Source organism: Tauraco erythrolophus, chromosome Z (assembly GCF_009769465.1).
Source record: "Tauraco erythrolophus isolate bTauEry1 chromosome Z, bTauEry1.pri, whole genome shotgun sequence".
NCBI lineage: Eukaryota > Metazoa > Chordata > Aves > Musophagiformes > Musophagidae > Tauraco > Tauraco erythrolophus.
Window position 1 is genome coordinate 41,203,784 of NC_141496.1, and position 25,500 is coordinate 41,229,283.

General features: G+C 38.4%; 1 protein-coding gene across 21 annotated transcripts in view; it reads left to right on the forward strand.

Annotated features, from left to right (window-relative positions):
* SSBP2 (single stranded DNA binding protein 2) overlaps window positions 1-25,500 on the forward strand; it is a 183,046-nt gene that overhangs the window by 119,054 nt on the left and 38,492 nt on the right. For 16 of the 21 annotated variants that reach the window (XM_086629368.1, XM_086629380.1, XM_086629372.1 and 13 more), the window contains one exon: window positions 12,656-12,745. The exons of the other annotated variants lie outside the window; for them this stretch is intronic. In XM_086629368.1, the coding sequence (XP_086485494.1) occupies window positions 12,656-12,745 (90 nt within the window). The remainder of the gene's footprint in view (window positions 1-12,655; window positions 12,746-25,500) is intronic. 21 annotated transcript variants of the gene reach the window in all.

The following is a 25,500-nucleotide window of genomic DNA, read 5'->3' on the forward strand; positions in this document are numbered from 1 at the left end:
GAGGAATAACATTTACAGCACAGCCTTGAAACAAGAGAGAGATATTTCTGTAGTTAGTATTTTAGTAATGGTTAGTAAAGGGGAATTTAATGACATGAAGGTCCAGACAAGAAAACCCGAACATACTGTTACATGCTGTTTCTTGAGCAGAGGAACGGTTTCATCATGCGGTACATCTCCTCGTGAAATAGGATTTAGTTTTCTGTGTCTGTGCTTACTTTTCCAGCCAGCTACATATGGAGACAAAAATCCATTTTGTATAGAGTGCCAATTATTGAGTTTTCTGGGTTTTTTTGTTTTGTTTATTTTTCTTCTGAAGGTGTGCATATATTGCCAAGATTGCTGAATCACTCCCAGGTGATAACCTAAGAATAACCCCAAACCAATCTACTTTGCATTTCATAATCAAAATTCCATCTTTCACCTCACAGCATATTTGTTCATTTGTGTTTCATAACTTGGAAAAGACAGAGAGATGCAGAGAAACTTTAATGTTATCCTTATTAATCACTATATTCTTATATGGAAGAGCACTTGACAATTGTATGGAGTGCAGTGACATAAGAACTGGAATACAGTACTATGGCAATCTTAAAATCTTTGGAAAACAAAATGGGTTTAACAATTAGATTAATTAAATGATGGAAAGACACTGTAGCAACTAGATTAATTACAACAGAAAGTTAGGATATAAGATAGTCCTGTCATACTAGCCTAACTAGCACAATTGTACCAACTGTGAGTTTTCTGTAGAGCATCAAGAGAACAAAACGGAGTGTGTTTGGAGCAGGAAGAAAAGACCAACAGTGCTAAGCGCACTTTGTGCAGTATGTCATGGCTTAAGCACAAACTCATAGGTGGACTGATCACTGTTTCTAAAAATTATCTTTAGATGCCTGTCTTTGACCTCATCAGAGAGGATGCTATATAATCTGTCACCATTTAAAATTATTTGGAATAGTGATTTCAGGAGCTAGCCATATTTGACTGCGTATATTAAACATGTAAGCAGTATTTCTCTTTTTTTTGCAGTCCTATTGTCATGACCTCAACAACTGTTGAGAAAATATTGAGAAAAGGCAATAGTATATTTTTGTATAGTAGTTTTGTACTTTAGCAATTCTAACTGTAAAAGCAATGCTTCAATATGATAACACATATTAAAAAATTCAATGGGATACATGTAACTTGTCATAATCATTATTTAACTTACGAGTTAAATAATTTCCTCTAGTCAGTTTCTTGCTAACTCCTTTTTAAGAGAAGTATCTTCACACATCTTCATTCAAATTCCTTGTGATGAGGAGGGCAGTGGTTTAAACCTGTGATCTGCAATGTCAGTTATTCAACAAAGATGTGATCTGGAGGTGCAGCTTGGAAAAAAAATAGCACATTGAGTATTTTGTGGTTGTTAAACTAGCAGACCGAAGCAGTCTTGGTCTCCAGGGAATCTGGAGGAGGGGTGTAAGTGTCACTTCTGGAAAGAAGTCATTTCATTGAAATATCACTGCAACTAGGCTCCAAGCTGCAGCAACAGTGTTTTGTGTCCTCAAGTGCCTTTAACTTGTCAGCGGCATGGTTATTACTGATGAATCTGATAATACTGTTGCATTTTATCAAAAGTGTATCATAACTCAGTTGGCTAGCCTTTGGTGTTTCAGTTATACATTACTGAATAACACAGGGCTTGGAATTAAGCTGAAATGAATCCCCTTACTTCCCTAGAAAATTGTCCAAAAACATAATTTGAAATATTTCTTTTTTTTTTTCATCTTCACAAAGAAATAGGAAAAGTCAAGTGTTCAGCTTTTAAGTACAGTTCTGCTCAGATTTGAAAAGAATGGGCAGAAATTTGATACTTTATTTCCATATTTAAAGCACAAATTATTTTTGCACTTTTTTTTTTTAAAGTGAACATTCTGTTGATACCTATGCGTAGTAGTAATTCTAGTAACTTTCAGTGAATAATAAAAGTTCCTTTAAAAATAACTCTTCTCTGTAACCATGCTTTACAGAAATCTTTATCTGGAAATTGTGTTGTAAATAATCCGAGAACAAGCAGCTAAAAGACAGGACTGAAACACTGTCTTTTGACAAGAGCTTGAAATCCTTTTGTTCATTGATAGCAACCATTTCCTTAAAATCATTTCTGTTACCCTTAACAGTATACTTCCAAACTAATACCTGATTTTCAGTTCTGTAATAGAATTTCACTATCTCTGCTAAGTAGAGTGGAAAAAACAGACTGGGCACTGGGATGCACTAAAACAAACTCTAATACTACTTCAGATATGGGGAAGCTTTGGTTACAGTGAGGTTATTTTGGGAGGTCAGATTATTTCTTGGGGAAAGAAGAATAGATGGAGTCCCATAGCGTACCATCCTCGTTAACAGGTCGGCTCGTCACTAAGTGAACAGATTTGCTGATGTAAACTGAGGAAATCAATTTCCCCCAAAAAAGATTAAATGTGATTTTTTTTCTTCTGATAACAGATACACAACTTGACTATTAATAGAATTATTATTATATGACATTATATATTCTTTGTTACTCATAAAAATGTATAAGATGAAGTGAACAGAAATACAATGCCAGAGTCCCAGGCAAACTATAAGAAGCTACAGTTTGAGGAAAACTGAGAAGTTATGAGGAATAGCATTATGACCTTCTACAATTACACTTCTCAGGCTGCTGCTGTCACGTGAATGCCTTACTATTACAGAACAGAAATTAAACATTTGAGACTAATACCTATCAATGGAACTATGCCAAGAATTAATTAGGTCTTGTGATCCAGATCTTTCAAATGGCTTGCTTCTGTCAATGTGATGAATCTACCTTTTTGGGCAAGATCTTTAATTCATTTTAGGTAAACCACAGCTATTCAGTCTGGGGGTTTTGGTTCTTTTGTGTACAGCTGAGCATTCAAAGGCTCTGCAAAAGGCGTTCAAAGTCTAATTAAAAAGAAAATTAAGTCTTATTTATTTGTTCAGAGTGGTGAGTAGTTTTATGTTCTGTCTTGGAGAAAATGAGTGTTCTAGTGCTTAATCAACATATTTCCTCTTAATATTTCCTTCTCTGATTTGTGATAGGTGAAAAATAATGAGGCACTGTTGTAGTAACTAGCTAATGTCTTAGAAATACTTGATAAGTTACAAGTTGAAGTGTTTACAAATAGAAATTTGCAGATCTTCTTACAATATTGGCTACAGTATGTCTGGCACTTTGAAGCTATCAATGACCAGAAATTATGTACATGGTAAATGGGACTGGAAATAGTAATCATCCATATTTATCTTTTCAGAAAAAAAAACCACCCACATGTAATTTAAATTCTCTAATTCCCACTATTCCTTAAATTCATGAACTTGGAAAAGTAGTACTAAATATTTATCCTTTGTCCTCAGGGAAAAAAGAAAAACATTTTATTAAGTGTTCCCCTAAAGAAGACAACATAGTTGTATCAAAAATACTCAATAAATTGTGGTAAAACATAATACACACTTTTGCATGTCTGTTTCTGTTCAGTTAGTTTGTTTGCATAAAGCTGGAGAAGGCATGAAATGCTGTGAATTAGAAGGTATTCTTTAAGATAATAACTAGCAAGTAGGTAATAAGTAGTTAGCTTTTTGGTATGTTATACATATCTGTGCCTTTATGGGAAAGCAACCATAATGCTATGCTCAACAAAATTGCTGAGAAAAGGAGGGTATGAGAAAGTGACAAAAATAGACGGTTGGCTTTTGGATAGTTGTTGTCTTAGTATTGTGCTTTTGGTGCATCAGGGACTGGTCACAGCTAAACACGATGGCCCCGATGTCATCTCTTCCTGTGTTTATTTACAGTTCTCTTAATTGGCGTCTCTGGATGTGATGAATTAAGCAATGCTGATTTGGAAAGACGTTTGACTTTCATATGAACCTACTTGTACATTCATCTCAGAGCTATCAACTGACTAGCAGAGTCTTATTTATGCTTAGCATCAGTGTGAGTTTTCAGCATGGGTTTCAAGGAGATATCTACCAAAACCGAAACATTTCCTGCTTTTCCTGCCAACAGTATGCTGCTGTCATCAGTGTTTCAAACTTGGTACCAACAGTGGTTGTGGTTTCCCCGGATTGTCCTTCACGTCCATCCTTCCACAGTTGCTGTTCAGTTTGTTTAAATTACCTGTGCGTTAGTATCATATGAGCATATACAAAACTGACCTGAGATGCTGACTGTTTCTGATCTTGTTTTGAGCCAACTGATTATATTAATATCCTTCATGACAGAATATTTTACTGGTTACTGCGTATTTTGGTTGCATATATGAATATATGAAAACATTACATTAATACTTACACCATAATTTTAAAAAGACATCTAAATTCATTTAGGTTAGAAAGCTCAGTGATTTTAAAATAAAATAATAATTGGTTTATTTATTACAGGATCAAAATGATCCTTAACACCACATTAAGTGCCAGTTATGCCTGTATTTCAGTACTTGAGCTTGAGCAAATACATCTTAGTCACATTAATGTTTAGATAAAATATAATATATACATATATAATACAACTATTTATTGGAATTGTTTTGTAGGAGATGTCTTAAGAAAATATCACTCTTGATGAAAAAACTGTATTTCAGAGAAACTGATTTAAGTGTTAGTATCTGCCAAAAATTCTCATGACCTAGCTTCTCTCTGAAGCAGGATTCAGAAAGAGGAAGGAAAGCTTAAAGTATGGCTGGCATTGCTTACAGTAGTTCAGAGTATGTTAGCAGTTTTCTTTTTATTATCACTCAAAATCGGATGTGAAATTTTGGAATAAATAAAAGCAAAGCTTTTAGTTGTATCGCTAAAGTAATTAGAGTCTTAGCAAAAGGAGTACAAAAAGTAGGAGTTCCTACGCTATAGAGTACTTTCAGCAAGTGCTACTTAGGCTTTGAACTTCTGAGATCTGGCATAAGTACGAAGCTTCTTGGATAGTTTTGATTGGTTTGTTTTTTCTTCACATTGAACCCAGAAAAACAGTGCATACAACATGTGGTTGCAACAATTTGCAGCCAGTTCTGCAATAGGATGTTTCTGTTCAGGCTGTTGAGCTTGTAGGACTCACTCATGAAGGCAGGTTGGAAGTTTGTTCTTCCAGAATGCTCTCACACATGTTTGTGCTACAAATTTTTAAATAATCATACTGATGCTGCTAATTCACTCTCATATATTCACCCTGGGCTGCCTTCACTGCTACACAGTGCATCACACTCACTCACAAAAATGTGTGAAGTTCTAGGCAGGCATGACAGTGCCCCTCCAGAGAGCACCCTGCTTTGCCCTAATATAAGGAGATAAGGGCTGTCTTTCAGAGGCTCTGTCAGCCTAGAAATTACCCATGGAAGCATCAACAGGCTGTTGCTTCCAGCATTATATGGAAGAGTCCCGACTTGGGATGACAGTAAGGTGTTTTTAGGCACAGCTCACTTGCGTGTGCTATGTGATGGGAGGTGGTGTGAAGGGTGGGAAAGCACAGTTGCATCTACTGTGCAAATAGCGAGAGGAAACGCATTTAAAAGGGATAATGGACCTTTTTAACTGTTTCAGACTCTCCCTATAGATATTATTTTCGGGAAGGAGACTCAAGCCAGCACACTTGACAGCACCAGCAGGCATCTATGCCTTAGAAAGTCTAGCTCCACATTTTCTTCCAAACCAGAGTTATTAATGCAACTCCTTCTTCATCCTGACACTATTGCTGTGATCTCAACAAACTGTTGCTCCCTCTTCCTCTTCCATGTCCATTTTGGCATCGTTGAATCCTAAGATAGAGGTTTAAACTTGCCTGCATCATGGACACTGGTTCCAGTAGTTTTAGTGTCATCTAGAGGCACTACCTTGTCTCTGCTTGGAGTCCAGCAGATACTTTTATTTGTGTGGTTTTCACAGCACAACACACCAGTAACGTGTGCTCGTGCTTTGCCACAGAAGACAGAACACAAAGACACTACCTCCAAGTACCCTGGTAGGAGGAGAGATTGGCTTCATACTTGATGCAGCTGAAGAAGTGGGTACCACCACCTCTAGTAATTCAGCAGGAACTAAGACTGCCCAGGTGAGACATCCTTACCATCCTTGCCATCCAGAGGGACCTTGACAGGCTGGAGAGGTGGGCCTGTGAGAACCTCATGAAGTTCAACAAGGCCAAGTGCAAGGTCTTGCACGTTGGTCGGGGCAATCCCAAGGACAAGTACAAGCTGGGCGGAGAATGGATTGAGAGGAGCCCTGAGGAAAAGGACTTGGTGGATGAGAAGCTCAACATGAGCCGGCAATATGCACTGGCAGCCCAGAAAGCACATCGTATCCTGGGCTGCATCAAAAGAAGCATGGCCAGCAGGTCAAGGGAGGTGATTCTGCCCCTCTACTCCGCTCTCGTGAGACGTCGCCTGGAATACTGCGTTCAGCTCTGGAGTCCCCAGCACAAGAAGGACATGGAGCAGGAATGCTGGAGCAGGTCCAGAAGAGGGCCACAAAGATGATCTGAGGGCTGGTGCACCTCTGCTATGAAGACAGGCTGAGAGAGTTGGGGCTGTTCAGCCTGGAGAAGAGAAGGCTCCGGGGTGATCTTATAGCAGCCTTCCAGTACCTAAAGGGGGCCTACAGGAAAGCTGGAGAGGGACTTTTTACAAGGGCGTGTAGTGATAGGACAAGGGTCAATGGCTTTAAACTGAAAGAGGGTAGATTTAGGTTAGATATAAGGAAGAAATTCTGCCCTCTGAGGGTGGTGAGGCACTGGCACATGTTGCCTAGAGAAGCTGTGGCTGCCCCATCCCTGGAGGTGTTCAAGGCCAGGTTGGATGAGGCTTTGGGCAACCTGGTGTAGTGGAGGATGTCTCTGCCCATGGCGGGGGGGTTGGAACTAGATGATCTTTAAGGTCCCTTCCAACCCTAACCATTCTAGGATTCTGTGATTCTAAGTAAGCAGATTTTGGGCTGGTGTAGAGGAGGTTTATGGAGGAGGTTTGGATGGTGAGGGAATTGAGTGGCTAAGAGTGAGCATAGATTTGTCTTATATGTGAGGTCCAACTTCTCTCATCCATTGTTGAGTAGATTTCATCATCAAGTAGACTTCTAAAAAATTAGAAATCTCCTTCTCATGGAAACATTTAGTAATATGTAATACACTTCTTACTTTGAATAAAAATAAGGATGTCTTACTCTGAGCAAAATACCTGAAATTAAATGCCCAGATTAGTGAATGAGCCAGATGAGGATTTTTGTATGTAAATTCAAGTCCTTTCTTTGTAAAATTCTTTGATTGCAAATGGAATTCTTCTGTGAGCTTCCAGCATAAACCACTTCTTGTGGTAGCGTCAGAAAATGACCTGTGTGTTGCAGACTTCTGTCTCGATTTTTATATTTCAGGCACTGTGCTAATGGAAAAACTAACCTATTTTATTTTTATTTGTTATTTACTTTGTGATTTCTTTATTGTAAAAAACAGCCTAAACCATGACTAGTTTGAATTTTTACATTGTCGAGAGTAGCTTGGGTAGAGCAAAGAAAGACCACAATAAGTTTCATTCAAGTACACCATTTTAATTAAAAATTGTAAAGAGATACCATAAATTTAGTATTTTAGCTACAAAAGCAAATACAGTTTTCCATTTTTAAGAAGGTAAAGTACTGTACAAAAAGATTAGACCATTTAAATTTTCTTATTTCGTCTTTTTATGAAAAGCAGAGAAAGCAAATGGCAAATATTTAAAATGTCAAACTAATGGAAGTATAAATGATAAACAACTTGTAATGCATGCAAAAAGAAGCCATGGTTTGCTGTGGGACTGTGAAAAAAGAACTGAATAATTTATCAGGATAGAATAAATAAGAATATTTCAATGCAGCAGTTGCAGGTTTGTTTATTGATCTACCTGGTATAAGTTCTTAAAACGGTTATTGGATAGCACAATCTAGAAAATGTAATATACCTAAAATACTGAAAATGCTTTATTTCTGGGTTTGGGACTTCATTGCCCATCAGGGAAGAAAATCTCAAACAAAACAAACATGAAAACAGAAAAAAAAGCCCAGTACATTACATAATGAAAGACAGAAATTGAAGTTTCTGTAATGCCTAAGACTCAGCTATTGCAGAATGCCTGTAACTACAATATTCCCACAATTATTAAGCGGTGCTTCAAAAGGTCAGTAAAACTGACTATTATAGCCACTCAGAGTTTACATTGTTCTGTCCTACTTGCCACTCAGAAGCAGAGAGAAGATTTTGCACAAGCGTCTGTAAAGTGCACGGTGTAATCAAGTCTCAAATAATTAGGCCAATTAAAATCAACACATTGAATATGTCCCTGAAACATCATGGTCCACAATCAAAAATTGGCCGACGTTAGAAAATGACTTTGCTTCAGGGTTGTTACTCAAAATTAAAGAGCTATTTCCCTTCTAGTTGAGACCTTTTTCTCCAGAAACCGTGAGAACCAAGATTGAGTAAATCGTTCTGGATCACTTGTTGTGTGATCGCCTGCACAAGACCTTGTTTTTCTTCCTCTTTCGTCATCAACAAATGATTCCTCCGATACCCATCTGATAGCACTGCTCAGATCTCCTGGTCATCCTCAGGGAAGCTGTCTAGAATGGACTTCAGTCCTCAAGCAGAAGGTTTTCTGAGAAGGCTGCAGAAGCTGTCCGGTCTCATGTGTTGACTTCATCTGGCTCCTTTCTACATACCTTCTTCATCAATAAAGTTGTATAAAACACACTTCTTCTAAAAAGCAGTTACTTTGGAGCCATATCACCTTCAGAGGACTTGGCAGCATCTCTGAAAGTAACGTGTTTCATTATGTGTGTGAGGCAGACCTACGGTCATTCATTGCTATGTCTGTAGCTCAGTGGACAAAGAATTGTCCTGTGCCCATTTTACCAGTTCTGGAGAGTAGTGTGCTGATCTCTGAGGTTCACCAAGGAACAAAGCTGGGTTCTTCTAGTATCAGTGCTGAGTCAGATTCAAAAAGAGGGGAGAAAAAAAAAATTAGAAAAAAATTTTTTGAGACAATTGTGAGAATGTTATCTTTACATATATTTCTTATATAGGCTTGTTAGGAGATTTAATGGCTAGCGTAAATCTCAGCAGATACAGTTTTAATCATTTTCTCCCTCAGTTTTGGAATAACCATTATTTCCTTTTTTCTCTCTTTTTTTAAACTGTTAAGTATATTCTACCATTTTTCTTTTTCAAAGTGATTTTCAAAGTGTGGGAAACAGCATGAACTCGGCAGGGGCAGATCCCTATATCCCTATAGGAGCACAGCATCCTGAGAAGTCGTTCCCTCCTTCTCTTACAAGCATCCTTTCATAACCTGGGGGCTCTGACAGAGGCCACAGTGGAGGAGGACATCTAAGACCCACTGAGTGCATTAAGGCATTCTGACATGCATTAATGCCTGGTATAGCTTAGTTTAATTAATGTGAGCAGGAATGAGGGAACCTGGGATGGGAGGCTTCTGAAAACTGGTCATGTATCAGAGGAGGTGGTGCTTAGCTCTTTTTCTGAGATCTCGCAATTTAACAGCATTTTGCCTATCTGACTTCATAGTGTTGAGGTGTGTTTGCTCAGTAATTTATTATAGTCTGTTCAAATGCTTTGTTCTGTAGTATCAGCTCCACTGGATATATTCCAGTGCATATTACATGGCCAGTAAGGATGTGCACAGGTAAGGTAGCATAGGGACAATCAGGAATTGGTATGCAAGGAGGAATGATATTGTAATAAGGTTCATCATTATTAGTGCCCCTTTAATGGGCTACTCCTTCTTAGTCAGAGACTGCAGTGCAGGCTATTTAGGACATTTTAAGATGCTCGGGCTTTTAACATCATTGATTTTTTCCATCAGTGATGCTATTGTTGTCATTCTTCATCTAGAAAACCTGTGTATATGGAGGTAAGATCCAACATATTTCACTCAAACTGCATCTGCACCTATTCATGATTTTACTTGACATTGTTACCTGATGCTTAGTTTTAACAGGTCATTTTTTTTCTTAAAAAAAAGCTAAAAGCTTTGTTTTCTGGTTTCCTTTGGAAATGTACATAATCTGAAAGTAATTAGTGGACATTCAAAGAAGCCGTGTAAAAGAAAGGAAGGATAAGAAAATTGTTTTATTCTTCAGGAGTTATTTCTGTGTATTCACACCACTTGCTTATTTCCCCCTCTGTCTGGGAGGCCAAGAGACTGTGACAGACCTGAGAGAAGTACCTGAGACCTGCCAAGGAGTTGTGTGATTTTGCATGCTGCTAAGCAGCATCATGGTCCAGTGTCGGGACCTTCAGGCAGTGCCCAAAGAATGACAGTGGCTAGCAGAGAACCGTCTTTATTTTCTGCAACTTTATAGGCTGGTTTGATTGGTTTGTGGTAGCCTGTCATGAGAAGGTATTATGATTCTAAAGTGTTTGCTACGTCCAACTCGCCTGACTGGCTTTTAATGTCAATTGCAGTTATATAGTATTTTAACACAAATCCTGCAGACCTGATACTTGCATAAATAAGGCCCTTTATTACAGGGTGTCCTGGTTTTAGCTGGGACAGAGTTAGCTCTTCTTTTTAGCAGCCAGAAGAGCTCTGTGTTTTGGTTTTAGTCTGAGACTTGCTCTGAGAAGAATGTTGACAGCGCACTGATGTTTAAAGTTGGCATAGTTGGCACTGAGGTCTCAAGGACTTTTCAGCTTGTGTGTTCTTGCCAGTGTGCAGGAGCACAACAGGATAAGGGGGGGAGCATGGCCGGGACAAGGGGTCCATGACTCTCCTTATGATTTGTACTTGAACATAAGATTGAGGGCCAAACTGGCCAGTTAGTATTCCATATCATGCAGCGTCATGCCCAGTGTAAGAGTGAGGATCAGCCGGAAAGAAGGGCTTTTGCCCTTCCAGGACTCTCACTTTCGGACTCTCAGAGTGTTTTCTCTCTCTCTTGCTCTCTGTCTTGGGGCCTCCCGTTCATCCGGGATTGCAGTATCGGGATTTATCTGTTTCGGGATCATTAGTTCGTGATGAGATGGGCGTCAGTCAAGGGTTGGTGAGCAATTACACTGTACATCACTCGTTTGCATATGTTTATCCTTGTGCATATCCGTACATATATATATTTATTGGTAGCGGAAGTAGTAAATTGTTCTTATCTCAACCCTCGGGTCTCTTTTCTTTTTCCTCTTTGATTCTCTCCCTCATCCCCTGGGGGTGGGGGAGGGTGAGAGAGGGACTGTGTAGGGTATAATTGCCGGAGCGGCCTAACCCATGACACAGGGTTTTCTAGGGAATCCAAGTCTTGCACACCGTTCTGAAACCAACACTTTCTACAGTCTTTGTATTTTAATGACGTGTTCTAGACGTTTGTTTGTAAAGAACATACAGCCTAGATGCTAAATACGCTACTGCTAGTTGGTCAGAAATTTTATTCTAAAGCATAGCTTAAGCCATTGAAAAATCTGTGGTAATTAACTGAATATTTCCTTTCTGTTTAGTTTTAAAAGGTCAGCCCTTCTTTGTGCCCGTTTTCAGATCTTTCCAACATTATTCCTTAATTTCCTAAGTAGTGTGCCAAATACCTGGAAATAGAATTTCCAGATCTGCATCTTTTGGATGTCGAGTGTGAGTGTACAGTAGTGATAAGTTAATAAACATAAGCCATTCATATTCTGCAGGGCAGATATTGGTAGGTCATTAGTAAGCTGCAAGTGGTTGTGTGTGCGTGAGTACTTTCACAGAAGATTGTAAGCCTTTATAGGTGATGCAGCCTTATGCCCCACAGAAATGTATTGCAGGAAGGAAGACTGCTAGAAATTAAAAGTAATTGAGGTTCCAATACATGACAACAATAACAGTTTGGCTTCCATTTTTGTGATGATCTCCTGCTTGTAAATTGCCAGAAGCAATATTCTTTACTTGCTTATTCCAACTGAAGGATTTGCAAAGGTAACTAATTTCATCCTCTGAGTCACTTCTTAGAAATCCCTTTTTCTTTTCCCTTCCAAAAAGGTAACCTGAATTCTTCTAATTTGTCATGGTGGTTATTTTGGGGGTTGGGTAAAATCATAAGCATTACCAGCAGAATTGTGAGCATTCCTTTCTGTACTGTTTGTAACAGAATCCTGTTTTGAAGCTTGATGTAGTTGTGAAAGAATATTATAGTCTGCTGAAATTATCTTTAAAGTGTTTGGAAAATGCTGATAAATTGCATAAATTACTTCCTTTATGCTATATGTGTATCCTTGTGCATGTATGAGGATGTTAATACACATAATAGAAGAAAGAAAAAGTGTGCAAGTTACATTCACATTTGTATATATATAGACAGATGGAATATTTTTTAAAATCCAGTTAAGACTGGTCTAATTGACACATATTTGTATATCATGAAGTCTCTAGCATCCTTGCCCTCAACATACCTTTGTTATTTTAACAAGTTGTTATACTTGTATAAATGAAGACTAAACACTATACAGTTTTAATTTACCTTCAGATGAAACAATGACATTGTGACATATCCAGAGAATTGCTTTCTGAATTTTGGTCAGGTTTTGGGGGTTTTTTTGGTTTGGGTTTTTTTGAGGGTTTAATGCCTACCATGCAATGACAAAGGTTTATTCTCCCTTTGTTCTTTTCAGAGTGCTGCAGCAGCTCCCAGTCCAGTGCTAGGAAACATTCCCCCAGGAGATGGCATGCCAGTAGGTCCTGTACCACCCGGGTTTTTTCAGGTATTCAGAAAAATTATGATTACAGGAATTTTAGGATAGAAAATCCTCCATAATACTGTTTACAAGTCTGTAGAAAAGGTCCTGTTCTAAACTATGTCTCACTGTATGGTGCAATACTTGAGAGTTTATTTTTTAACAAAAATGAATAGGTGGAAAGGAAAGGATCTCTCTGACTGACGAGTATTTCATTTATGGAAACAGCTCAACTAATTTCAAAATTTCAAGGATAAGTAATGGTGCCAGTTTATGAGGGGATACAGAAAATGCTTGAATATAATTTTTAAAGAATTTCGTATGATGATATACATACATTGCATGGAAACTTTAAAGTAAGAACGCTTTTGGTCGTGTTTAGCTCTGTGGTTAAGCCACAGGCCAGATTTTTAAGATGTTTAAGTTTCAGTGGGAATTAGACCTAGGCAATTACGAATATCCCACTGAGCAGCTCCTTGCACATTGAAGATCTCAACTGTAATGCCTAAAAAAAACAAGCCAAGGATTTAGACTGTGTCTTGCTGCAATTGAGTTTTGTCATAAATGAAACTAAATACCCAGTTAGCACTTTGGACATTAACGGTACAGAATACCGCGATGGAAAGTATAGCAGCTTTTAGTGCAAGGCCAACCTGACAGTTGTAATCTGAGATTAGGCTGCTCCTATGAGCCATCTTACATCTCCTCTTCACCAAAGCTCGATTGTTTTTCTCTACACTGGCAAACTGTGGCTATGCAGCAGGAGCAAAAAGTAGCAGCGTTTCTAGCATTGAAAAGACTCTTTAGGAGGAGCAGAGATTTCTACTTCACATGCTCTATTTCGTGATGTTAAAGAAACAACACAGATTTCCGGGACTGTGATGTGGAAAGAACATCACGATGGGATGTTCCATAAAAACCAAGTGCCGAAATGCAGGTAGAGACCAGTGTCTTTTTCGTTCTTCCGTGAGATACATAGACAAAAGAAGCATATTTTGCTTGGGAAAAAAGAAGAAAAGTTTTATTTATTTTTTTTTTTCAAATGGTGATTTTGCAAAAATGGCAGTCTTTGTTTACACTGTGTGTAAATGACAACGCTATTTGGATTGTCTTCCTTTTCCCACAGTCACAGAGGAAAAAAACTGCTCTCTGCAGTATTGATACCTACAAAAAGAAACCCTGAACCTGGCATAAGCATGTTGTTCCCTTCATCAACTCAGAAACTGAGGTGTTCATTTAAGAAATGAGTGAAAAGATATTTGCAAATGAAGTAGAAAATACCTTACTGTTGCCAGCCACAAAATTCTCAGGAGTTGGCAGAGCTTATTAATTACTTTATTTCTTCTTTTACTGTTTTGAACAGCGGGTTAGGTAGATTTTTTTTAAATCTACCTAATTTTAAATTTTATCTTAGTTTTTATATTGTATAAATATTTTACTTTTTCTTATTTTAGCCACCCACTCCAGTTATAATGTCAAACGAATTAAAATTTCAAGTCTTTTTCTTTTTCTGTCTTTGAGGACAATTAAGAGGGAGAAGAGGCATAGATAGGATAAGTATGTGAAGTATAGAGGAAAGAGTAACTATTTTAAAGGTTTTGCAGGAGGAGGTTGTGGGAGTCTTGTTTTTAGAGGCGTGAAAAGACTTCTAGCCACTCTAGATCTTTGAAGATGTAAGAAAGACAAGATGACAGAAAGTTAAGTGTGGGTAAACTTTCCTCGTCTGTCAGTATCTGACTTCAGTCTTACTTGAAGCCCCACCAACAGCCTGCTTTTTTTGCAAGGCCTGAGACTGAAAATAAACAGAAAAATCCATTTTCAGTGTAACACAATTTGTGACATTAATCAGAACTATCATCAACTCAACAGCACGGTCAATGAGTCGCCTGCGAGGCAGATTTCAAGAGCTGGTCTGCGCAGTCTGCTCGGGGCTCTTCCAGACATCACCCTTCACCTCTCCTTGAAACTGCTGGGTCTGTGCCATTGTGTCTCTCTGTAACTTGCAATACTCAAGATTAGTCGCTTGCAGTTTTAGTTGATAGAGATCTACTTTCCTCGGTTGAATCACCTTGTCAACAGAACAAACATTTTTCAAGAGATTATTAATTTTTGCTGCAGTCATCTGCTATAGAACATATATAAAGAAATAACATGTTAGTTAGCAAATCCGACTGCAAGTTCGATAGTGGATACGTTGACATGGTTGGGAGCAGTCCCAGCAAGGGTACCTGAGCCAAAATCCAGTCAGTTACATAACAGTCTGCTGAAACTGTAAGGTGTGTATAAAGCAGTATGTACAGACAATCCATGATGATGTATTGTGGTGTTGGAGTGAGTGTTGTCAAGAAGCAATTAATATCTGGTTGTAATACCTTCAGACGGAGCTAAATCTTAACCAATGTCAATTAATCTGAGGACAAGAAAATATATTGGCTGACGTAGCTGTGTATGTGAACCTTGAAAACTGAGGAACGTCATCTGCTGCCATAAACAGGTGAAATGACAAGCAAGAAGGAGAAACTTGTGATCAGAGCTTCCTACTTCCTTCATAGGTGCTTTCTTTCTAGTATACCTTTAACTAGACAGTCAGTTTCTGTACATTCTTCTGCAATTCCTCTGATCCCAACTGATCCTAAGAATAAAGCAGATCACAGAATACATGTTCATCTATCTTGATCTGAATACTGACAGACTTCAGCCTTTCTATGAACTGCTGGTTTTCTTCCACTGAGAGTTTGGAATTCAGATCTGCACCTCATTCTAGATTAAGAAAGTGGACAATTTTGGGTTTTAAGAGTCAGAAAATTATAGAAACAGTGGGAGAATGGTGCTTATATTTATACTTAGTTCACTAAGTCTTTGCACTACAAAGACATCGTAACATTTCAACTTTTTGCAACCTAAAATTTATCTAGAAGGTCATCCTGGAGTGATAAGGATGCCTTTTGTTGCTTTCATGTAATGTTTGGATTGGCCTAAGCTAAAGCTGTTGACAGCCACTCAAAATCACTAAACGATTTAAGGTAATTTCATTTCTCATCAGTGGTTTTGCACTGCAACTCTGTTTCAGCATGTGGCTCTAACAACTAACTGGGACATAAGTAAAATGGATGCTCTTGCTGCTGCAGTTGCTTCTTACCAGACAGGTCAAGGGAGGGGTGGCAACCTAGGTGGGGACTGTGCTGGAAACCAAGAAACATTACCTGGGTTCCAGTTTTACTGGCACCGCTGATCACTAGCATTATTTCTGTGGCCTTTATTTTTTTATTAAAAAAATAAATATTGTTGTATTTTTTATAAAAGAAAATAATGCACTAGACTAGCACAGCACATGAAGCTAAATAAATACGGCAGAAGTATGGTTTCTCAGTATCTAGTAAACTCTGCTCTTCATAAAATGAAGTTTTCACTGAGGTGTTGGCCACTAGCACTGATGTTAATTAGCATTCTCTGGCATTTTATGCCTGGTCCACAGAGATGGAGTTCTCAGGCCAGCAGTGGAATTTTTCTTGTATCTCTTTGTGCTTGTGGTTTTATACTTCAATTCAGATGATAGATGATGATCACTACAGTGCTGATATCCGAAGTGCAGCCTTACAATGATATAGGGAAAGGAAGGTGGTTGAGTTGTGCACAACTATTATCATCAACTAAATTACTGGGTTTTTTTAAAAAAATAGTTGTTTACAATGTCAAAAATGAAATTTGAAATGTCAAGAAAGCAGGTTTATGTGGAATTAGGATGTGTCTCAATTTCATCTGCTGGTGTGTATATATTTTAATGTAACTCTAAATTTGATAGCTACGTATTTTTTGTCCTCATCTTCTTTCGGCACGTAGAATAGGTGATACTCTGGAAATAAGTTGGGCTAATACAGTAACTCATTCTGCTCTTGGTTCATTAGCAGCAAAACCAAATGTGTGGGACTTAGAGGAGGAGCAAAGACAATAGTTCTGTCATACAAGACTCTCAAACTCCAAACAGGAGAACCCAAACAAGTTTTAGAGTTGATTTTGTCTCAGGCTGAAATAACAGGTCAAGTGCAGTTCAATGAGGGTGATGTCTTCTGGGTCAGTGCTTCTGGTAAGTTGCCTTCTTAAATATGGAGCCTCAGAGAAAGATAATGGTTGTGAATCAGCGTGCAAGCCTGGATGCTAAAAAATGATGTGCAATTAATCTCTAAGTTACCCATGTTTCTCCTGGGCAATCCAAGATAAGTCATTTCAATTCTCTTTCTTCATGTTTCTCCACCTTCAAAACAAAATGTCATTAAGTGATGATCCTTTTAAAAGATTATGAATTACTTGGGCAATAGAAGTCGTATTGGATTGCATAAAGTTGAGCTAGCTGTATGCCTTTCTGAAATGCTCATCTAACTCCAGTCTGAGTCTTGAAATACATCCTTAGTTTGCCAGTTTTCCTCTCTAGACTACATCCTGTACATGGAGCTAAAGTGTGAGGAAGGCACATAACTACTATGTTAATAAAGTCATTTAGGACATGTTCTGTGCCATTTTTTAGCATCAGAGTTACTCTGTTGTTAGTGTCTTTGTATGGAATCCACAGAGATCAGCATGACCTGGTCTTCATCCCTCTTTTTGGAGTCCTATGTGATGGACTCCTTTAGTCCTACTGAAATAGTAGAGCAACTGGAGGACTGAATAAGATTATAATAGTTGTTTACTTTCGGGTCTAGATGTTAGAGGATGCATATAATGTCAGCAGGCAAAACTTTACACAAGGTTTTACTAAACTTATTATGGTGAGTTAAATTCATAGATCATAGAATCCTAGAATGGTTAGGGTTGGAAGGGACCTCAAAAATCATCTAGTTCCAGCCTCCCTGCCACGGGCAGGGAAACCCTCCACTACACCAGGTTGCCCAAAGCCTCATCTAACCTGGCCTTCAACACTTCCAGGGATGGGGCATCTACAACTTCTCTGGGCAACCTGTTCCAGTGCCTCACCACCCTCTGAGTGAAAAATTTTTTCCTTATATCTAATCTAAATCTCCCCTCTTTCAGTTTAAAGCCATTGACCCTTGTCCTATCACTACATGCCCTTGTAAAAAGTCCCTCTCCAGCTTTCCTGTAGGCCCCTTTAAGTACTGGAAGGCTGCTATAAGATCACCCCGGAGCCTTCTCTTCTCCAGGCTGAACAGCCCCAACTCTCTCAGCCTGTCTTCATAGCAGAGGTGCACCAGCCCTCGGATCATCTTCGTGGCCCTGCTCTGGCCCCGCTCCAGCAGCTCCATGTCCTTCTTGTGTTGGGGACTCCAGAGCTATTCATCCACTTGTGATCAAAGAGGATTAGATCATAGAATTTAAAGACTTTGAGATTTTCACATCCAATCTTACCTCCAGTTTATGACCTGAGGGCAACCAGCATTTTTCACGAGGGTTGGTTCTGTGCAGTACAGAAGCGTGACTTGTGCAAGCCCTCTTAGATACAGGCAGAGAGAGGTCTTCAAAGTGTTCAGTACTAGGCTAACTCCCTTCTTCTTGGGAACAATTTGATCAGGGAAAAATCATGTTTTATACTTGCACAGCATGGTACAGTATGCACTTAGAAAATAACAACATGAACATTTGGAAATACCTTTGTGGAAATTTTGAAACCTGGATACACTTCTGTTCCACGGCACACATCAGTGTACCCATATGAAGCATGAGGGTTGTGTTCACATGCAAACCTCTGCTCTTCAGGTAGTGAAGGTAGTCACCTCTTCACTGATCTGTAAATTGACTAAAAAATTTGAGAGACGTTATATTTGCATTTTCACAAACTATTTATTTGATCTTTGTGGGCAATATTAGCTTTAATAATCAAAGAAACAGAGGCCAGAGGAAAGTTTTGGAGCTTGTGTTCAGTGAAGTATTTTGAATTTTTAAACAGAGTGATAAGTATTGATTTCAAAGGATTTCATTTGCCTTTTAGTTACTTTTCTGGTTTTAACACACCTAAATGCAGAGTTAGAATCACAGAATCGTAGCATGGTTTGGGTTGGAAGGGACAGTTAAAGGTCATCTAGTCCATCCCCCCTGCCATGAGAAGGGACATCTTCAACTAGATCAGGTTGCTCAGACGTTCTAGGTGCTAATCCAGTGGAATTCATTGTGTTTCTCCAATTTAGTGACAACTGGCACTGCTGGGTATCTGAATCTGGTTGCTTACTTTTGCCCTGCAATTAGGAGAAACATTTAAGTGCATGTTTAATTAAATGCCAGTTATTTTCACGTCTTTTGTTAAATGGTTGACCAAAAGTTTGCCATGTCTGCATCTGTATGAGGAACCTCTCTGTGTTTTAAAGGCACTCAGGCAGGTAACAGCATTGAGTTTGTACTTAACTCAACTGAGAGACACTGCTGAATAGTTAACTCATCAAGTGCCAACAGATTTAGAGAAAACAGGTTGTCTGGTAATTGACAGTTTATTTGTTTAATTTGGTAATTTTTTTAAAAGTTAAATTCTACCACTGACTATGCCTTTTCACATATAAGTAAAGTGGTCTTTCTTTTAAATGCGTCACTTTTTTTCAACAAATTTGTTAAAATTTGTTACAGTTGAGCGTATCAATAAACCTTATTTCTATAATTCATATATATTCTAAAGGAATTTTCAAGTAGTTTGCTTCATTCGTCAATTCGTGGTCATGAAATATACTTGGAATGGCCTGGAAAAAATGTGTCGACACCATGTTTGAAATACAAATGTTACATATTCCTCTTATATAAAAGGAGAAAAAAAAACGCCACCAAACCGAACCCAACCCACCACGGTAATGTAAGGCTGTCGTGCCATCTAGTGGCAGTTGTTCATTCTCGTTTTAGCTTAATCCATATTACTCTAAAGTAGTATTTTTAGCATTGTTATACCTCAGTAGAGTTGACCTAATGCTTTAGAAGAGCATCACTGCAGTAAAACACATGAACAGAAAGAACTTTTCCATTTCTCTTCCTGCCTAGTGTTACTATTTGGTGTAAAAAAAAAAGAGTTTAAATAGCATTTAGGTAGTGAAAATAAGCAAAGTTAGTGAATTAAAAATCAATAACAACACACACTTCTAACGTTTTGAAATAGAAATAGGGAACTATTTATATATAAAAAGAAAAGAGATTTATAAGCTTCTGTGTAAAGCTGTAAAATATCTTTATACTATTTACATTTATACTTATATTTACAATATTTATAGTAAAGTCATAGTATGGTACATTTTAAAAAATAGAACTTGATTATGGGTTCGATAAATGCAACATTTGATTAAAACAGTTAAATCTTTGCTGTATACCCCCAAGAAAACTAGCAAGCAAAACGATAATTGAGCTGTTTTCCAAGGCGAAGTATAGAATATCAGCAGCTTTTTACAAGTCATTGGTCAGAGTCTCCCAAACAGGATGGCACCTGTACATCTCCCCAGATTCCATGACAGCTGGGGTTAAACCAACCTGTTTATTGTTTCACTGAGTCCTTGCACTCGCTTTAATCTAGCTCACATCTTTTAGTCTCCCGGAAACCATTGCGTTGGCCAGGGATCTGCTGGGTATGTGATCCTCTGCCTCAGCCTCTTCATGCTCACGGAACATCCTCCCAGATTGCTCGTTTGAGCAAGCATCCAGCAGTAAGGAAGATGAGGAGGGAGAAATCCTCCAAGGTCCCTTTAAAGCCATTTTGGAGTGGCTAAGTTGCTTCTATGAATTGTCCACCGAGGGGTCGTTGTTTGCACAAGGAAAGAGGATTCCTAATTCCAGCTGCTAAATTACGTGACTAAAGCTAGAAGATGCAGGCGTCTGTCAGACTGGCCTTTGCAGCATTATAATGTGTATCTGTATCGGTTTAAAAATGTTTTGTTTCTTTTTAAACCCCTTTGAACCGTTTCAACTATTGTCTGCCTCTAACACTCACTCAATTTCCTGGTTTTCCAGGACATAACCATTTTGTATCTCCCATCTTCAAACAGCCATACTTCGTTAATAGTGATAGCATCCTGCTTCATCACTTAGCATTCACTGCTGATCCTCATGTTTTCCCCACTTTTGAAGGATTGCCTGTACGTTTTTTGTTTAATGTGTTCACACCCATCCTAAATTCCAGTGGAGCAAATGAGATAATCGCAGGTGAAGGAGTGAAAAGTTAAAGAATTGGGCCCTGAGCATAGCAGATACAGTGAAGTCTCAGAAGCTTGAAAAGCATCGGGGATTATTAAAACATTACTGTGAGCAAATGGAACATCAACAAAACTACAAAAACAGCTTGTGAGTAAGGCTAGCAGTTTTAATAGGCTTTGAAAAGCTTTGAAAATAGATTTTAAAGGGGAATTTTTCCCCCTAGGTTTACATAATTAACATTAGTAAGAATTTTATTGTATTTTTGGAATCTCTGCTGTTTGTAAATGCATCCACCCCAGTATAGCAGACTGGCACCCACTCTAATTCTTTGCAGAATTGAGATCTGTGCATCTTTGTCTTTGCCAGTGTCATGCTGTATTTTAAAATATTTTAATTTTTAAAATTATTTTGACTTTTAGACTATGTGAGAGATTAGCTTCTAGAAAGATCTATAAGTAGTTTGCGTTTATTCCTCTCTTTTTGTCCGTTTTCTCTAAATACCAGGAATAAAGTTAACTTTAAAAAGATAAAGGTGTCTGACATCTGCCAGCTTTGATAATTCTATCCTGCAGTTGTGGTAAATGGTTTTACTGCTCGTAACTGTTAGAACAAATTAAAACTGCTCAGCTTGAGTAGCTAAATAAGCTCTGAGCACACTCTTTCCCCACCTCCCCTTCCACATGTACATCTCAACCAGCCACAGACCGTCTGATAGTTGTGGAGTAGTGCAAGGGGAAGAGGTGGAATTGGGCACAAGTCATTTACCTAGAAGATCTGTTCTGAACTTTATAATCTTGTCCTGAAAATTCAAGTTCTCTGTTTGTGAGAGAAACCTAAGGAATGTTAAGGGTACTGAGCACATACCAAAATTGGCATTACAGTTGCTACTGAACTGGTACTAAAGAGTAGGGGACAGATAGTCATGTATAGATGATACTTTTTTCTGCTGAGGTTAATTCAGTTCCTGTCATAGTCTTTTACCTTTTACATGAGCCACAAGTGCTTGCATTTGAAACCAGAATCCTCAGATGAAGATAAAGCTTGTAGCTTTAAAATAATGTATTTATTAAATATAACAGCAGGAGTAACGAACTCCAGCTTGTCGTTGTCTAAGCTGTTCCAAAAAATCAGTCGTATGCCATAATCGGGAGTGACTAGAAGGTTTACTAAATTGAAGGAAATGCTTTCTCAAGATTAGTAAGCTGTCTGTAGGATGTCTGAATTGTAAAAGTGCTGTTTGTTTATTTTTTTTTTTAAAGGCTGATACTTCTTGACCTTTTGGTTTTAGCTTAAGTCAGATTTGAAATACTCTCTTTTCTGTATTTGCATTTAATAAAAATGAAAGTCAAAACTATTAACCTGTTTTAAAATGCATGTATTTAATAGATCTTTTGAAATCACATTTCTTTCAAAGTTTCCGTAAAATATCATGTGCAGAACTTCTCTCCCACTTACTAAGTCTTCGTGAGCATGAGATGATATTTCCCACAAAGTGAGACAGATGTAGTAACAGTACAATTCTTAAAGATCATCTATCATCAAAGTGAGTGTTATTTACTCTTTCAAATTTCTGAAGAAGTAGCCAGCCGAGCGGGCAGATCCTGCTTATAGCATCACAGAGAAATGTTTAGCTAGGGACAGAAAGTTTTTAGTTTTGTTATATTGTAAAGAGGTTTTGTTTCTTCATCTTTCTATGCCGAGCATGCAAGGAATGTATTGCAGTCTTCTTTCAGATGGTGAAATGAGTCCTGGATTTCTTGACCAGGGATAAATCCTTAATTTTGTTTGAAATGCTAGCGTTGTTGTAACCTTTGGAAATTGAGATGTGGAAAGACAGAGATCTGTAGAATGCTTTTCAATTTTTTTTTTTTTAAATACTAATTTTTCTCTGTGCTCTAAATTAAATCAAACCTCTTACTGTTGCTATTTATAGGTTGCCGGACCATGTCAGGCTGCTCTTAGAAAACCATAAATACAGAAATTATTTTTTTCAAGTGTCTGTGTCTAACATACAGAGAAGAACTTGCTCATAGATATAGGTTTGGTCATCAGGAAAAGCCAACTTAGAGAAAAATCCTGTCTCAGTGCTGAGAATCTAACATGGTTTTATGTGAAATAGTGTGGGTGAAAACAGCTGGTTTTATATATAGTGGTAGATTACAAGATGTGTGATGTTTAACCCAAATTTCATACAATCATAGAATCATAGAATGGCATAGGCTGGAAGGGACCTTAGAGATCATCTAATCCAACCTCCCATGGGCAGGGACGCCTCTCAACTAGACCAGGCTACTCAAGGCTCCGTCCAACCTGGCCTTGAACACCTCCAGGGAGGGGGCATCCACAACTTCTCTGGGCAATTTATCCCAAAGTCTTACCACCCTCATACTGAAGAATTTCTTCCTAAAATCTAATCTAAATCTGTTCTCCTTCAACTTAAACCCATTTCCCCTTGAAGTACTTCAGCGAAATATAAAACAAAGACCTCTAACACTGTGGTAGCCATTTGGGAGACAAAGGAGGAAAAGATGGGTTGTATAATTAACAGGAAAATGCAGTTGAATAGGAAATTTTTTTTTTTAAGAATTAGTGATAGCCTGTCCAAGCTTTGCAGAGGGTATGTTACATGTTCATGCTTAATAGCAGGCTGTGCCAGCACAAGAGTGTCATTTTGAGAGCTAATTTAATTTCGTCCGCTTTAGAATTAAAATGTATTAATGAAGAGTGTCTTATACACTGTGGTAACTGTCGTTGCTGATGGAAATGTCCACACAAAAACATAGAGGAAACTAAATAAATGAAAGTATATGAATTGTAAACTAACTTGTATAAATTTAATTCACACTTATTTTATGGTTCGCCACTGGTATTTTCAAGAGTACAAAACCCCATTTCATTGAGAATGGAAGCACAAACAGAAGTGGTAGTTGTAAAGCACCTCTAAGCCATTTTATAAAATGCAGGAGTCTTGAGGAGATGTATTAAAATGTTACTTCCTTGTCATTTTTCATTACTCCTACAGTAATAAGAAAATTAAATAAAAATATAACGCAGTCTTATCTCTTACCATTTGCACTATAGTTAGTTAAGTGATGCCAGTCCTTTTAACCAGGAATAGAGTTTGAAAACCAAAAAAGATGAATAGGAATAGTATTTGCAGAGACAGAATATGTAACTTGGCAATTAAATTCATTTTTTAATGGAGGAGAGGAGAACCAAGATTTTTGGTTTGTTTCACTTCTTATGGTTTAGAGCTTTAAATGAATAAATGAAGAGATTTAGTCATTTTGAAAATTCCCAACTGGCTTATGACCTCGATGATGGCAGCTTGGACCCTCTTACAATACCTACTCTTCAAGTAGCAGCACAATTAATTTAAAATAATTTGTAGTAGTGTGTACAAATAAAGTCTGTGGTGCATTTTCAGCTTCTAGTGATAAGTAGTGTTTAGAGTTTGTGGTGATCATGGTGAGTGAATTACACAAACCAATTAATACCATTTCAGTCCTTTTCTATAGAGTGCTAAAACTGTGTTTCACCTTGGATTTTTTAATTTGTGGTGTGCTCTTGTTATTCACCTCAGAGATATTCTCCAGTTAAGAGTATCACCCACCTCTCAGGGTGTTGAGACATGCAATCTAAGGAGATTGTTCTAAATTTGATAATGCAGGTTAAAAAAATAGGATACTGAAAACAGTCATCACTTCTTGTTGTTTGCTTCTAAAACCATGAATTTAGAGGTGTTTTGCGGAAGCCCTGCAGAGCACTGTCGGGTGTAAGCAGAACCCGTTCGTCTGCTTTCCTGAGCCATGTATAATGCAGTAAGAGCATGGCGTGGGCATCCTCTTCCAGGCCTGGATAGAGCTGGTTTTGAAGATGGATCCTCTCTCCCCACTGTCCATTGCTGCCCCCCTAGCAGGGTGGTGCTACCCCAGGCTGGGGCAGAGGGGAGGTCCCTGGCAGGCGGAGGTGTCCAGGTGAGCACGCCTGCTGGTGGCCGGTTAGGCTTGGCTGGCGCTATGCTGAAGCACCCGAGATGCGTAAAACACCTTCCCTTTTGTGAGATCTCCTGTAGGAGCACTTATCTTGGGCACAGCAGGAGGGCTGAGCTGGGCAGGGGACATCTTCAATGACTTGAGTACTCAGTGCATCCAGTGCATCCCGCTCCTGGGGCTTCCACATGTGTACTTAGCAAGTCACCCTGCTCCAAGCTGGTCAGCCTCAGAGGGTGTGTTTTAGCTGGCCTAGACTGATCGAACTACCACCCTGCCTTCTGCAGCAGCCTTAAATGTACTCTTGTAAAACAGATTGTTAGGTTGCTTTGGAACATAGCTTCCATCCTGCTTTGACCAGAGAAGCATCTGTTTTCCTGAACTTAAAAAACCTTGCCGTAGACTTAGCTGGGAAGATGTTAATATAAATCTAGGTGAATGTTGTTGTTTCAAGCTACCCTGACTGAGAAAGCGGGGTTTTTTCATGCCATGTAGACAGGGTTCTCCCGTTCAAGCAATATTCATTCCAATTCATTCTTCTCAGCCCAAGCTTTGTTCACTGGCATTTTGGCTCTTGGTATTTTTACAGTTAGCAGATGTGTGCAATCTTTCCATTACTTATGCCCAATAACTGCAGTAATTCTTTCTGAACTACATTTGTTTGTTTTCCTGGTGTGTGTGTCT